Genomic DNA, 14,188 nt, shown 5'->3' on the forward strand with positions numbered 1-14,188 from the left:
TTCCAGCTTCGAATACTACATTTTTTCTGCGTGCAAATTCATGAATCTTACACAAGTGCTAGAGCATGCGTTATGTCTAAGCCATGTTATTTTTTTTATTACACGGCGTCATGTTTATAATGGCGTATTGTGATATAAAAATGAAAATAAAAATCTGGAGGATATTCAGCTGCACCAATAAATAACAAGTAGATATTTTGTGCAACTTAAGTTTTGCCATTGCTCACATATGAACCGCTACCCATTGCAAAAAATCACATATGAAAAGTATCCCATCAGCCGTCACGAAACTTCGTAAAAATACACGCGTATTCTTATTCATGTAGTAAATTGACTAGAAGACGTCTGCTTCCTTTTCAAGGATGGCTACAAAGACGTTTAGCTATATTCAGATTTCTTGTACATTTATCTGTGCATCAGAGATCACCGTGGTGGTTGTGATTCAGACTCTGGTATAACTTTTCTTTTTTAGTTTCTAAACTTGTCTAAGCGTTAAAACAGGTCACACTGCTCTGTATCATGTCTGGTGCAAAGCAACCACGTTAGTTAACGCGGGAATACCGCGCATAGCAGTCAGCGGTTTGAACACACACAGACTTACACAAAACACTCAATGCTAGCCATACGTCGTGCGCTCAGCACGCAAAGTGAACATCAGCTTGCTTTAAAGATGGGGCTATTGATCTTAACAATTGTTTGTCCTGACTGTACCTTGCGACTTGTATGAAACCTTTATGAATGTTAGCTGCGAACAATTACTTTTTTTCTGCGAATTTTTTCACGAAGGCCTGGCAGTAATACTTAACATTATTTATACAGCAGTCTGGGTATGCGGCGGAAGTTATAGTTTCGTTAAACGGCAACTTGGACTGTTGCTCGTTTACAGTAAAGTTCTCGATCGGTTTTCTTTTAGCAGTGTAGTAGGGTAGACAATAACCGTTCTTGCGTAGACATTAACCTAGAGTTGTACACGCGGAGAGTTTTCAACTCTGATAACGTCCAACACGTGATTAGTCAGTCCAAGTGAAGTTCATTGTCTTTGAACTCAGTGCTTTTCAACACTGTTCCTGTCTTAATACACCAGTATCAGTAATACCTGGTCCGCATCGTAACTGCAGAATCCCATCTTAAAGGGAGAAAAACTGGGCGAAAGAATACACTTAAATGCTGGCAGTACTTAGGCTAAATTTATTTACTTATAATATATAGTTTTATCTATTATGTTCATTTTGTAATATTTGGTCACCTGAGAGAAATGTTAGCTTCTTAGAAAGTTCACCGCTTGCTTCTAAAGTGCGTCTTGCTGTCCTTTCTTTAGCTACTTTATCCAGATGGTGCGATAAATTTGTGAAGCTGCTTATGAGCTTTTTGAGCAGGAACACAGCCATAATATATTTAGCTACGTTTTTTGCCTTCCTTTATCGATGGTAATGCGCACGTGGCCAGCAGCAGCTGTGGCTTATTTGTACAGAGCAGTTCGCGCAGATCAGCGCAGCTCAGCGGGGAAGAAGGGTAGAGATGCGCATTCGATCGCTCAGAAGCACTGGAGCCGCTCTTCACGAACGCAATCGACTTTGGATAAATCAGAGGGCCTATGCAAAGAAATGGCACAGTGAACTGTTGGCTCGTGCGTCCCGCCATGCCTTCGTAGCTAATGCATTTCAAGTCGATTCGAAAGCTTGGCAGCCACAAATATACTGCGCTTTTAATTGTTAAGTCTGATGCAGTCGCTTCGAAAATTTAGCCGCCGGTGGGGCTACTGAAAAACAGCGGGTTTCGTTTCGTCAGTTTTGCTTTCCTGGCTTAACTTCCAATAACGGCTGCGGATTTAGTGCAACTTTTTCCTTTCTATAGTTCTGTTCCCTCTTCAGACTGCCATGTTGTTGGCTCTAGTGCTTCGAATGTTCGGTTAACGAGTAGTATGTACTGTCAGAATTGTATCCGGCGCGAGCGCGGAGTCATACCTGCGTTTCGGTTCTCAGTGAGGCCTATTCATTATTTAGTGGTTGTCACGGCGAAATGCGTTTGGGTAAAATGCGTTAATGTACGAGCCGTTTGCCACAAATGCAACTGTCGCGTCATAGCGCAAACTGATCACTGATCTGCAAAGTAATAAATAACACTCGTCTCGGCAAAATTGCCTTCCTACATCTGAACGCATTCGAAGGAGGATGCGAATCACATTTGAGTGACGGCATCTTACTGCGCGTCCTACTTTCGACAAGGTCTCGGGGCGTTGAAGAAAAACACCACTGCTTGTTTTGCTTAGTTTCGGTTGGACTTGTGTAACACGTGCTGTGAAAAACCGTGAACATATTTTACACACCCGCGTCATATTTGACAGTTCCTTTCCCAGCCTCCCCGACAAAGCTCGCAAATTCAGCCGCTTTCGCGTGCTTCACTGTACACACGTTGTTCCTCCTCAAACACAACTCGTACAAAAACACGAACACACACACACACGCACACACAGGGTTGCGTGACCTGTTGCATCAACACCGCAACAACATGTAGAACAGGGGAACAAGGCTTGCGAGCCCGACTGGAGAGAAGCACGAGGCTAGGTCCCTCGGCTACGTCCTGGTGCAGAGCAGTTCCGATACCTGTTTGGGCCTGAGCGGCACGTCGTACAGGTGCGTCCTGTTGCCGTAGCGCGTCCTCTGCAGCGTTCCGCCGCCGCCGCCTCCGAAGTCGGCGCCCCCTTGCGCCATCCGGCGGCCGGGCGACGCGCACGATGACATCTCGCCGGCTGCCAGCGCCGACGAGGCCGCCACCTGGGTGGTGGCGTACGGCGACGGGTAGTAAAGCGGCTCCCGCTGCGCGGTGCCTTCGTCGCCCGACGAGTCGCAGAAGTGTTTCTCCTTGGTGTAGGCCGACATAGACATGCTGTCCGCCTTGCGCACCGACTCGCTCGAATCTGCGCATGGCCAAGAGGAAAACCAGGGTCATACTCATCGGCCGTTAAAGAGGAAGAGCTCTTGAAACGGCTCGAAGGACAAGCTGAAGTTTATTTGAAGCCTATTTTCCTGTAAAATGAGCTTCTATAGACTAGAAAAGACAAAAAAGTGAAAAGCACCGACCGCTAAGACCCTTTGTGACGCCAATCCTAGGCTACCTCGTAGTACACTTACAAACTGTGATTACGGAGTCGTTTTCGCTATCGATGTCACGAATTTGAATTGGATGGTTGGAAGAAAACCAAAGTAATGTTGAGCAGCCTAGTAAGGGAACAGCAGTTCGCAATTGGTATCCAGGTTCTGGAAGTAGTAAGAGAGTATGTCTATTCAGGGTGGGTAGTGACAGCTGGTCCGGTTCTTGAGGGGGAAATAACTGGAAGAATAAGAATGGGGTGGAGCGCATATGGCAGGTTCTCTCAGATCATGAATGGTAGCTTACCAATATCCCTGAAGAGAAAAGTATACAACAGCTGTATCCTACCGGTACTCACCTATGGGGCGGAAACGTGGAGGCTAACAAAGAGGGTTCAGCTTAAGTTAAGAACAACGCAGTGAGCTATGGAAAGGAAAATGATAGATGTAACGCTAAGAGATCGGAAGAGGGCGGAGTGGGTGAGGGAACACGGGTTAATGACATCTTAGTTGAAATCAAGAGGAAGAAATGGGCTTGGGCAGGGCATGTAATGCGAAGGCAAGATAACCGCTGGTCCTTAAGGGTAACGGAGTGGATTCCAAGAGAAAGCAAACGTAGCAGGGGACGGCAGAAAGTTAGGTGGGTGGATGAGATTAAGAAGTTTGCGGGGATACAGTGGCGGCAACTGACAAAGGACAGGGTTAATTGGAGATACATAGGAGAGGCCTTTGCCCTGCAGTGGGCATAGTCAGGCTGATGATGATGATAATGATGATGGTTGGAAGAGAAAAATGTTGTGCTTATAAATATAATTTTTTTCAGCAATAAATTCGTCTTTTGCTACCGAATAAGCATTCACATAGCCGCAAGGGGCAAAGAACGGGCTTTTACTACTTGGATGAAACTAACATCAGTATCCCCTTCAGGTTTGATGGCAGACAGTAAAAGCTTGAGTTTTTCGCAGGTTCGTGCATAAAAATGGGCTCCACAACTACGTATGCGTCACTAATTTCGCCTCCAAATATGTGTCATTGGAAAGTGTTTGAATGAAAAACGATATGAGGAATTGAACCGTTGTTAGATTGTGCCGTTAACAGACAAGAAGACGAGTCAGGAGAAAGGAAAGATCAGACTACTAGAGCGTTGTGGCTGACACGACCTTAAAGATGTTTGCCTCCTGGATTTACGTGGGGATGACTTTGTGACCATTAGCGCGATGGTGGTGGTGAAATCTTCACTTTGCCCCAAAACAGGGGACCAGTCCAAGAACCGGTTGCAAAGACTACGCGCAAAAATAACGACAAAAATATTTTCTGCCTATCTCTGTGTACCCGTCATTTTTACTTACATCGCGCTCGTGCTGTCGAAAGGTGACAGGAAAAACAGGAGCTTGGGGTGCGGTGAACACCGTGTTAACTTGCCAGACTAAAATTATTTTGGGCTGATGTGATTACTGCTACGTTTTCCTTGAAAACGCTGTTGATTTTTCAACCGGAGTATTAACACTAAGTGGTTATTTTGCAGATTGAGTAACTCAGTGCAGGCGTTCTTTGCAAGATATTCATGAAGGAAACTCAAAGCATGTGTTCTAACAACCACTCACACGAGCGTGAAAGAAATGCATACGGAATAGCGTAGATGAGAACTGCCGGGTCCATTTGCTCAGGCGATTTCAACGTGTAGGCATAACAAAATTATGTATAAGATTTTCATCTTCACCCCAGAATATTCCTTTGTTAGATTGTAGCTTTGGGGTCTGTTGCATCACCTGTGCGGAGCGAAGCAAATAGCCCGGGAAACATCGAGCGCTGAAAATAGATTTGTTTAGGAATTTATTGTTTGGGAACCTAGTTTGTAGTGCGCAGTATATTTCGGAAATTCGATTATTCGTGTAGGTTGTAGAAGCCTTCTTACACAGCTTTGTTTTTACACAGTCGTGATATTAGTTACATGCAAGCAATAGCAGCTGCTTTTATAATTAAATCATATTGTTTTGACTGCAGCGCTTTATGCCTTGATATTCTGTATTTTGTCCTTATTGTCGTTGTCGATGTGTTAGGTGGCGATGTGTTAGGTGTTCTTTCGGCGAACGTAGCTTTTTCATTGTGCACAGTTCTGCCTGGAGTCAGGTGACTCTGTAGTATTTTAAAATAAATTGCAAAGGGGTTAATTGGCCCTAAAAGAACCAGGCACTGAACGGCGTTTGGCTACCCGTCGGTGGTCGTTCCAGAGCCAGCCAGCAGCGCGCGCTTCGCGATAGCACTGTCGCTACCACGTCGTTACGAAATAAATAAAAAAAATGGCTGAGGCTTAACTTGGTTAAGCCTGGAGAATGCGAAGTATCATCGTGTCGCGTAATTTGGAGGCGCACAACCACAGCGACGGCGCGAGGTGGGCCCCCGTTTCTCCACTGTCGTGACGTCATCGTGTCACGTGGTGTGACGCCATGTATCACATGATTTGGAGGCGCACAACCACAGCGACGGCGCGAGGTGGGCCCCCGTTTCTCCACTGTCGTGACGTCATCGTGTCACGTGGTGTGACGTCATGTATCACGTGATTTGGAGGCGCACAACCACAGCGACGGCGCGAGGTGGGCCCCCGTTTCTCTACTGTCGTGACGTCATCGTGTCACGTGGTGTGAAGTCATGTATCACGTGATTTGGAGGCGCATAACCACGGTGAAGGGCTGAAGTGGTAGCTAAAGTAGTATGCTTCGCATAAAAATATCGCACAAATTTGTGATTATGTGCGCTCACCAGCAGAACGTTATTACACATGGGTCGCCGACTTGCGTGCTCAGAACTGATGCGCGTCAACAGAACTGGATAGTATAGAGCCACGGACTCATTGCATGTTTACTGTTGATTACGATGTCTACGCCGACATCAGTAATCTGCACTTTGTCTTTGCGTTTGTTACGCAACGACCAAATGATGTAATACTTGCGTACGCCTGCGTGGCACACTCTCCACATTGGGGACACAGCTCCGCGGACGTTACCTAAACTAACCTATAATGAGCAAATGAAACATTCTTTTCGTTTTTGTCACCGATGTTGCCTATGTGCTGAGTTGCACACCACACTTAATCTCTAGAAATTGAAATTCATTCAGGATTCACAGTATACCTAACCTATGAAATAATATTGGTCAACCCTTCAGGCTGTAACAGTTGAAGTTTCAACAGATTTAAAGAAAAATACTGGTAGGGCAAGCATCTCATTAGATTGAAACGTCAAGGCAAAAGAGTCATGTTTTGAGAAACCGCTAACTACTACTGAAACAGTTCACTGCGTGTATTTTTACCACCATTTGCGTGTGTCCGTTTCTAGGATGAAGCTGTACAGGATTTTCATGGTGCTGGTGAAAATATTATGCGTATGTGTAAACACGTTACTTGATGTGCATGTAGCCTGTGTGTGTAAGCCTTGAGTCATGAGCCATAGAGTTTCTGAATATTCCTTACAAGGAATGTTGGCGCCATTATCTATGCGAGTAGCTTGAAGAGCACTTCATCCACCGTGGGAATTCTGGAAATTCTAGTGTTCTTATTTGGCTTGACTAGTGCCTGGCCAAAAATGAGGATTCTGTCTCTGAATCGGCAGATGCGCCGCGATGCCTTCATCTACATCATCATCATCATCATCATCATCATCATCATCATCATCATCATCATCATCAGCCTGACTATGCCCACTGCAGGGCAAAGGCCTCTCCCATGTCTCTCCAATTAACCCTGTCCTTCGCCAGTTGCGGCCACCGTATACCCGCAAATTTCTTAATCTCATCGGCCCACCTAACTTTCTGCCTCCCCCTGCTACGTTTGCCTTCTCTTGGGATCCACTCTGTTGCCCTTAAAGACCAGCGGTTATCTTGCCTTCGCATTACATGCCCTGCCCAAGCCCACTTTTTCCTCTTGATTTCCACTTCTTCAGTAAATTTAATGGAGGTGTTAGGCTGGAATAGACACCTTCACGGAATTTCTCGAGGTTTTCCGCGAGAAGAGCCGCGTTGTTAGGGCTGATTCCACGTTTCGTGCCCGAAAATAGCCAAATCATATACAAAACCTAATCTTCCTGGCATTCCTGTGCCTCTCCTGGGGGGATGAAGTGCAGTGCCGCCTGGTTTCTCTCCATGTAAAGCAGAGAAACTCTATGACCTTGAGTAGCCTGCCAGTCATACTGACAATCTCACATCTCTGCTTTTAGTGCGAAAACACTATTGGCCTCCTAAGCTGGAAAATGCCGGTGTGTAGTGAAACCTCTGAAGTTACACGTGATGCGGAAAATGGCGAGAAATAAATGAGACTTTGAATGTTTGGCACTGGCTATGATGGTTTGGGGTGGGGTCATTAATGGCAACGGAAATGATAAAGTCCTTTATGTTGAAGGTCTTTATAATAAACACCTTTAGGTGAACGGCCTTCAAGGAAAATGCCTTCCTGGTAAAGACCTTTATGGTAAAAACCGTTACGTCAAATTGCTTAATGGTTAAAACCTTTAGTGTAAAGGTATTTATGTCAAAGGATGCTTTCGCATTCACGGCAAGTAAGGACCTTAAGTGCTCACGTTAAAGGTGCACTGAAGAGGAATCTGAACTCGTCTTTTTGCCGCGGGAACTGAATTTACACGTTCTGAGCATTCTTAGAAACCTCGATTTATTGCCCTGTGTGGCCGATTTCCCTATTAAATCGAATTAACGTCCGGCTCCCGCCTTTTTTTTTTTTTTGGATTCTCCCTCGTACGGTGGGTGGAGTAGACCAACGCGGGGAGTGCCTTTCACCCAGTCCCGTGGCGGCTTGCCGCTCTGCCATCGGCGGAGTAATACGTAGTAGTCCGTAGAAGCAAATAGTCCGCGCGTATTTTTATTTCTGCGGGCTTATTTTGCGGTTATATTATCTGCAAATGAAACTATTTATTCACGGAAACCTAAAAAACAAAATGAAGCGAAAGCAAAGCCTCCACGGAGCTGGCTGAAGGGAACTCCACGCGTTGGTCGACTCCGCTCACCGTACGAGGGAGAATTAAAAATAAAGGCGGGAGCCGGACGTTAATTCGATTTAATTAGGGAAATCGGCCACACAGGGCAATAAATCGCAGTTTTTAAGAATGCTAGGAACGCGTAGATCGAGTTCCCGCGGCAAAAAGACGAGTTCAGATTCCTCTTCAGTGCACCTTTAACGTTTTATTAAAGGGTGGCCTTTAATGCGTGATGCGTGGCCTAAAGTGAGCGTGCTCCTTCCGCGTGCACTTTCACGCTGCGGCGACTCACATATGTGCTGCGTGTGGCAGGTGTCGTAGACGTTCTCTCGCCTCCGCAGCACCAGCACGACACCCACGACGAGGCAGATGACCAGCACCACGACAACGGCGCACGCCACGGGCACCAGCACGGCCGGGTCCCGGAACAGGGAGCCGCTGCTCTCCTGAGACTGGGCCGCCAGGGGCGCCACCGTTGCTGCAGAAGGACGCGGAGAGAGCGGCCATGAGGAGAAAGGCGTTATTTCTCCCTGGCACTTTCTGGACGACATCGTTTCGCTTCATTTCTCAGCTCGATGACCCAAGACTGCTCGCGGATGCAGCGCTCCATTGTACACGAAGACGGACACGGCTGGGCACTGAGCGCGGATGGGATGTCGCGCGATTGTGTCTGGAGCGAAAGGGGCGCTGGAGACGCAGAACAAGATAATACCAAGCAATTGACATTTATTTTGATTCACGTTGCACTGAGCTTCTAAAGTCGCTGATAAGTTGCTTGCTTTATGACGGCCGAACCTGTATATATATCTCTATTCTTTTTTTGTTTATTTGCGAAGGCGTACTGTTATGCATTCGCTTTGCAAGGTTGCTGTGACTTGCGCTTTTCCCCAGGCGACTTGCTCCAGCCAAACAAAGCGTGCGCTTAATGAATAGTACTTGTTTATTAGAAATGTAGGTTCGTTTAAACTGGTGCAGTCAAAATGCAACAAATTTTGCACGATTTATTTTGAAGTGAGCCGTGAAATGAACTTTCCTTGCTCATATGCCACCACTTTCTTTCAAAAAGCGCATGGCAGGCTTTTTAGAAAAAAAAAAACATCTGCAGTAAGGCTAAGCTTACTTTACAAACAAGTGTTCTTCTGTCAACATAGGCTCTCTCGCTTTTGAGTGCTCTGTGGATAAGTGTTACAATCCATGCATCGAATGGCTGTCTGCGAAATAACCAAACCACAAATTTGAAGAACAAGCAGAAAGGTCTTAAAGCTGTCGCACGCGAACAGTATTGTAGGAAGAAAACCTGTGATGACACCGGATACATTGTCATCATCAGGATATAAACTGCCCGCACTACAGTACAGTACAGTACAGTACAGTACAGTACAGTACAGTACAGTACAGTACAGTACAGTACAGTACTCTCCCATATCTTTCAATTAACCACGTGCTGCGGCAGCTGCGGCCACCTTGTCTCTACAAACTTCTTAATCTCGTCCATCCACCTAAATCTCTTCCGCCCCCTGCTGTGCTTGCTTCTTCTTGGAATTAGTCCGTCACCCTTAACGATCAACGGACTTCATGCCTTCGCACTACAAGCCTTGCCCATGCCCATTTCTTCCTGATTTCGGCTAGGATGTCATTAATCTGCGTTTGTTCCCTGGCCCAATATGACCTCTTCCTGTCCTTTAACGGTACACTTATCATCTTCCTTTCCATAGTTCGCTGTGTTGCACTCAATTTAAGTTGAACTCTTTTCGTTAGCCGCCATGCTTCTGCCCCACAGGTTAGTAACGGTAAGGTACCGCTGCTGTATACTTTTCTCTTAAGGGATGCTGGTAAACTGTCATTCATTATCTGAGGGAACCTTCCAAGTGCACTCTACTACATTATTAGAGAGTTTTAGTATAGCGTTAGCGTGATAGCCGACCTAAGGGAAATTACGTTAGCGTGCCGCAAGCAACTTATCCCCGCAGACAGTTTTAGTATAGCGTTCTGAAAACGTTAAACGCCACCTGCTTGACATGGATGCGAACGGTCCTTCTAAAATGGTCGACACTGGCGCTACCTTGCCAAAATATAATATTTCAGAGTTTTTAAACGAATTATTACTGTAGTGCTTATTTTCGTCTGCAAAATGACCCCGAAATTTAAATAAAATGAAAAAACAAACGTAAAGCAGTGGCGCCATCTAGTCAAGGCAATGTTAACTACAAGCCGTTCGAGCAAGAATATTTGCCATCACATGACGTGTAATGTAAAAAAAAAACTATTTGTAAATTTAATATAAACTCGCTTTACATCATTTAAGTCCATAAAACACTGCGAAAAAGCTCCATATCTATTTTTGTTTCATTCCGGACGTTTGTGCTAGGTTTCGGCTGCCTTTCGGGCAGTTGCAGACGGTAGCAGTGCAGCTGGAGGTCCCATTAGGCTTGCGCGCTCCAGAATCGAGAGCGTAGCTCAAAAACTGGACTGAATGGCAGCTTATACTTTATCGTCGAAGCAAGGTAAGTCATAGCGAAAAGCAACCACACCAGTAGTTGCCGGTAAACGTGCCGACCGGAGTCGCAAGGACTGCTGAATCGGCTGAAGCGGGCGGCTCTCGCTTGGGAGGACGCCGCCATGTTTTCCCGCTAAACACGCAAAAGCCGCAGCGCTAACTTCTGAAAATTGCGTGCGTCCGCTAACGCTATTTTACCGTTAGCGTTCTGCGCATGCGCACTTTGGACCCGCTATTCCGCTATGCACGCAATTACGCAAAGCCCGCAATACTAAAACTCTCTATTATTATCTTAGGTATTTAACTCTCGTGGTCCGAATCTGAGGTCACTACCTCCCCCAAGTAGATCCATTCCCTCACAACTTCAGATGCTTCGCTGCGTATTGTAAACTTTCTCGCTCATGCAAGATTATTAGACATTACTTTTGATTTCATCATATCAATTTCTAGACCCACCGTTCTACTTTGCTTGCCTAGGTCTTCAATTATTCTTTGCAATTTGTCCCCCTGAGTTATTCATCACGACAATGTGATCGGCGAGTAGGAGATTATTAAAGTATTCGCAGTTAACTCTTGTCCCCAGCTCTTCCCAATCCAGATCTGTAAATACGTTCTATAAAAAAGTGATGAATAATAGTGGACATAGCTTGTCTCCTTGCTTGGCACTCTTCCTTATTGGGATTTTATAACTTGCACTATGGAGGACTACGGTTGCTGCGCAGCCGATGTAGATATTTTACAGTACTTTTAGGCATGCCTCTTCTACACCCCCGTTTCGTAATGCCAGCTTGACCGCTGTGGTTAAGAGTGAGTCAAATGCTTCTTTTAATGCTGAAAACCATATGTAAGGATTGGTTATATTATGCTCATTTTTCTATCTCCTAGTTAATGGTGCGAATATGGGCTACTGCCGAGTAGCCTTGACGATAGGCTACCTTTCAGTCTGGTCGTTGAAAGTCCCAGGTTGCTTTAATCAGTCTCTAATTTTTCAGATCTTTGATGTCCCCTTTCTTTTGGGTTGAGATAATGACAGCGTTTTTCCAAGATTCCGGTACAGCGCTCAAGATACTGAAGCATTGCGTATACAGGGTAGCCAATACTCCTGGCACAATCTCCGTACCGTCCTTCAGGAGAGCTGGAATTACCTGATTTTAACCAACTGGTTTCCCCCTTGGCATTACTTTAAGGCTTTCTTTAATGTTTCTTTAGGTTGCAGCAGGATGTCCAATTTATTAACGTCAAAAACGAGAAATCTGTCATTATCGTCCTGATTACTGGTTTGGTTTGGTTAATGGGGTTTAACGTCCCAAAGCGACTCAGGCTATGAGAGACGCTCGTCTTGATTACTTAGGGAAGGTAGAGGTGAAGGGTGTGGTTTTCTTCCTTGAACTGAAGGCTTCACTTCATCAGACACTTCATCAGACACTTCATCAGACACTTCCAGGGGCGAGGGTTACAGTTGCAGTGCTTTTGCAGTGAATATAAAATCTAAGTATTGATAAAATTAAATAACCAGGCGTGGGGTGGAGCCTCGCTTGATCCTGGTGACTAGCGGCGACAACGCGCCCTCCCATCGGAACACGATTTGGTCACTCTGGTATAGTATTTAGCCACCACCTCCCATATGAACACACCAAGTAACTCTCGGCCCCCAGTCCCCAGCGGCTGCGGAGTAACTGACCAAGGCGGCGGCCAGACATGTGATGCAGCGGATGGTGCTAAGAATCTCTGGCTTCAGACAAAGCACCCTTGGAATATGGACATTACATGGAGTCCTGAGAAAAAGCTCACAGGCATCATGGTTGCTGCCGAACCGTGACATTAGGCTAGTATTGTACTCCCAGTGCCTGATATTTTGACCTCGCATCCTGACCCTCTAGTCCTGCCGAGTGCCTTAGGTACCGTAATAGCTCCACAAAGATGCTCAGCCAGCAAACAAGCAGCCTGTAAACTTTTGATTAACACTGCACACACTGTAGCCGCTGACTGTGGACGCTGACTGTGAACGCTGACTCACCACCGCTGAGCGTGAGCGTGGCGATGCGGTACTCGACTTCGGTGGCCCCGGCGTCGTTGTAGGCGGACACCATGATGTCGTACCAGGTGCCCGGTGCCAGGTCTGGCAGCGTGACGGGCGACTGGGCCATCTGGATGTTGTTGGAGAGCAGGATCCAGTCCTGCTGCATGTGCGGCTTGTACTGGAGAACGAAGAAAGTGATGGGACAGCCGCCGTCGCTCCACCCGTCCAGGTTGACCGAAATGCACGTCGAGTTGGCCGCCAGGACGGCAGACGTCTTGTCCTGTGGTGGCACCGGACCTGGGACGCACGAGGACATCGTGGACGTTTGAGCTAACGATATCGGTAACTTTGTTGCATTGTGCGTAAAAATAAAAGAAGAATAAAAAGTAGTTTACGCTTTTTGTTAAGCAGTAGGTGATCTCGCGGTTTATTTTGAGCCAGAGCTAATGAGCATGCGTTTCAGTAAAAAGATAAAAGGTGAGTAAGCAGCGCATGGGTATAAAGAATCGAACAAGTTTTGAAATCCACGGTTGGACGGAAACCCGTCTGGTCGGGAATGTTCATGGTAGGAAAGCACCTAGCGCTGCTCAAATTTGTTAAAGTAAAATACGATTGCATTTTATTTTAAAAAGGTTAATCTGTGCTCGATACGTTCCCGCCTGGAATGAACTTTGTTTCTACCGATTAGTTATCCGCATACGGCATAACTGCTCAGAATATCAAAAATTTTTTTTCAAGTCTCGGCATTTGTGCAACCATTTCTAACAGCACTACTAGGAAAAAGTCGCAGAGTCTATCCTTCCGTCAGCTAGTTCCGATTAAAAAAAGAAATTGCGAATAAACAGTGCGTGCGAATAAAAAGAAAACGGGAACGAATTTGTAATGGCATAATTTTTTTTTGTGTTCAAAGTGGCTGCTGATTTTAAGACTACGCCAGTCCTTGTGTGCTATGGAGGCGTTGTAGCATTGGCCATATTGATACAGCTCAGAAGTGGACGAAGAAGAAGTGCTTCGCCATCTCGCGCTCAGAAGTGGACGAAGAAGAGGTGCTTCGCCATCTCGCTTGTGACGAGGAAGAAGAAGTGGTTCGTCTTTTTGCTGGTGACCGCTCGGCAGACTGGAGCAGTTCTTGTGTCTCTGTGTGCTGTGTAATATTCGTGACAAATCTGGTGGAGGTGCTGGATACGCTTCCAGACCCGCGTAGGCTACCGACCAATACGGATCTCACCCCAGTTCACCAGCGCCGCGGCCGCCGCCTCCGTGGAGCGTCCCCTGAATTTGGACTCCTTCCGGCTGCAACCAGGGCGACGCAACCCCGGCCTTCGGAGGCACCAGCTGCCATGGCAACTAAGACCACGCTCCCGGCGCACATCCTCTGTCATCAGCCACGAACACCCCCGTCGTTTCATGGCGACGTGTTCGAGGACGCCGAGGATTGGCTCGAGATATTCGAACGGGTTGCCCGTTACAACGGCTGGAGTGACAACCGTAAGCTCCACAATGTCTATTTTGCACTTGAAGAGTCGGCTCGGACATGGTTCGAAAATCATGAAGCTTCGTTTACGTCCTGGGAAGCTTTCTGCCGCAATCTTAAAGCCAC

At 46.4% G+C, this 14,188-nt stretch overlaps 1 protein-coding gene across 1 annotated transcript in view; it reads right to left on the reverse strand.

Annotated features, from left to right (window-relative positions):
* Positions 1 to 2,573: 2,573 nt before the first annotated feature.
* Positions 2,574 to 14,188, reverse strand: part of LOC149371618 (cell adhesion molecule Dscam1-like) — a 437,517-nt gene continuing 425,902 nt past the window's right edge. The window contains exons 20-22 of the mRNA XM_089565876.1: positions 12,586 to 12,885; positions 8,364 to 8,549; positions 2,574 to 2,917 (exon numbers count right to left, since the gene is read on the reverse strand). Coding sequence (XP_089422002.1) covers positions 2,574 to 2,917; positions 8,364 to 8,549; positions 12,586 to 12,885 — 830 coding nt within the window. The remainder of the gene's footprint in view (positions 2,918 to 8,363; positions 8,550 to 12,585; positions 12,886 to 14,188) is intronic.

This window comes from Amblyomma mixtum, chromosome 1 (genome assembly GCF_055824585.1).
Source record: "Amblyomma mixtum isolate Tamu chromosome 1, ASM5582458v1, whole genome shotgun sequence".
Lineage (NCBI taxonomy): Eukaryota > Metazoa > Arthropoda > Arachnida > Ixodida > Ixodidae > Amblyomma > Amblyomma mixtum.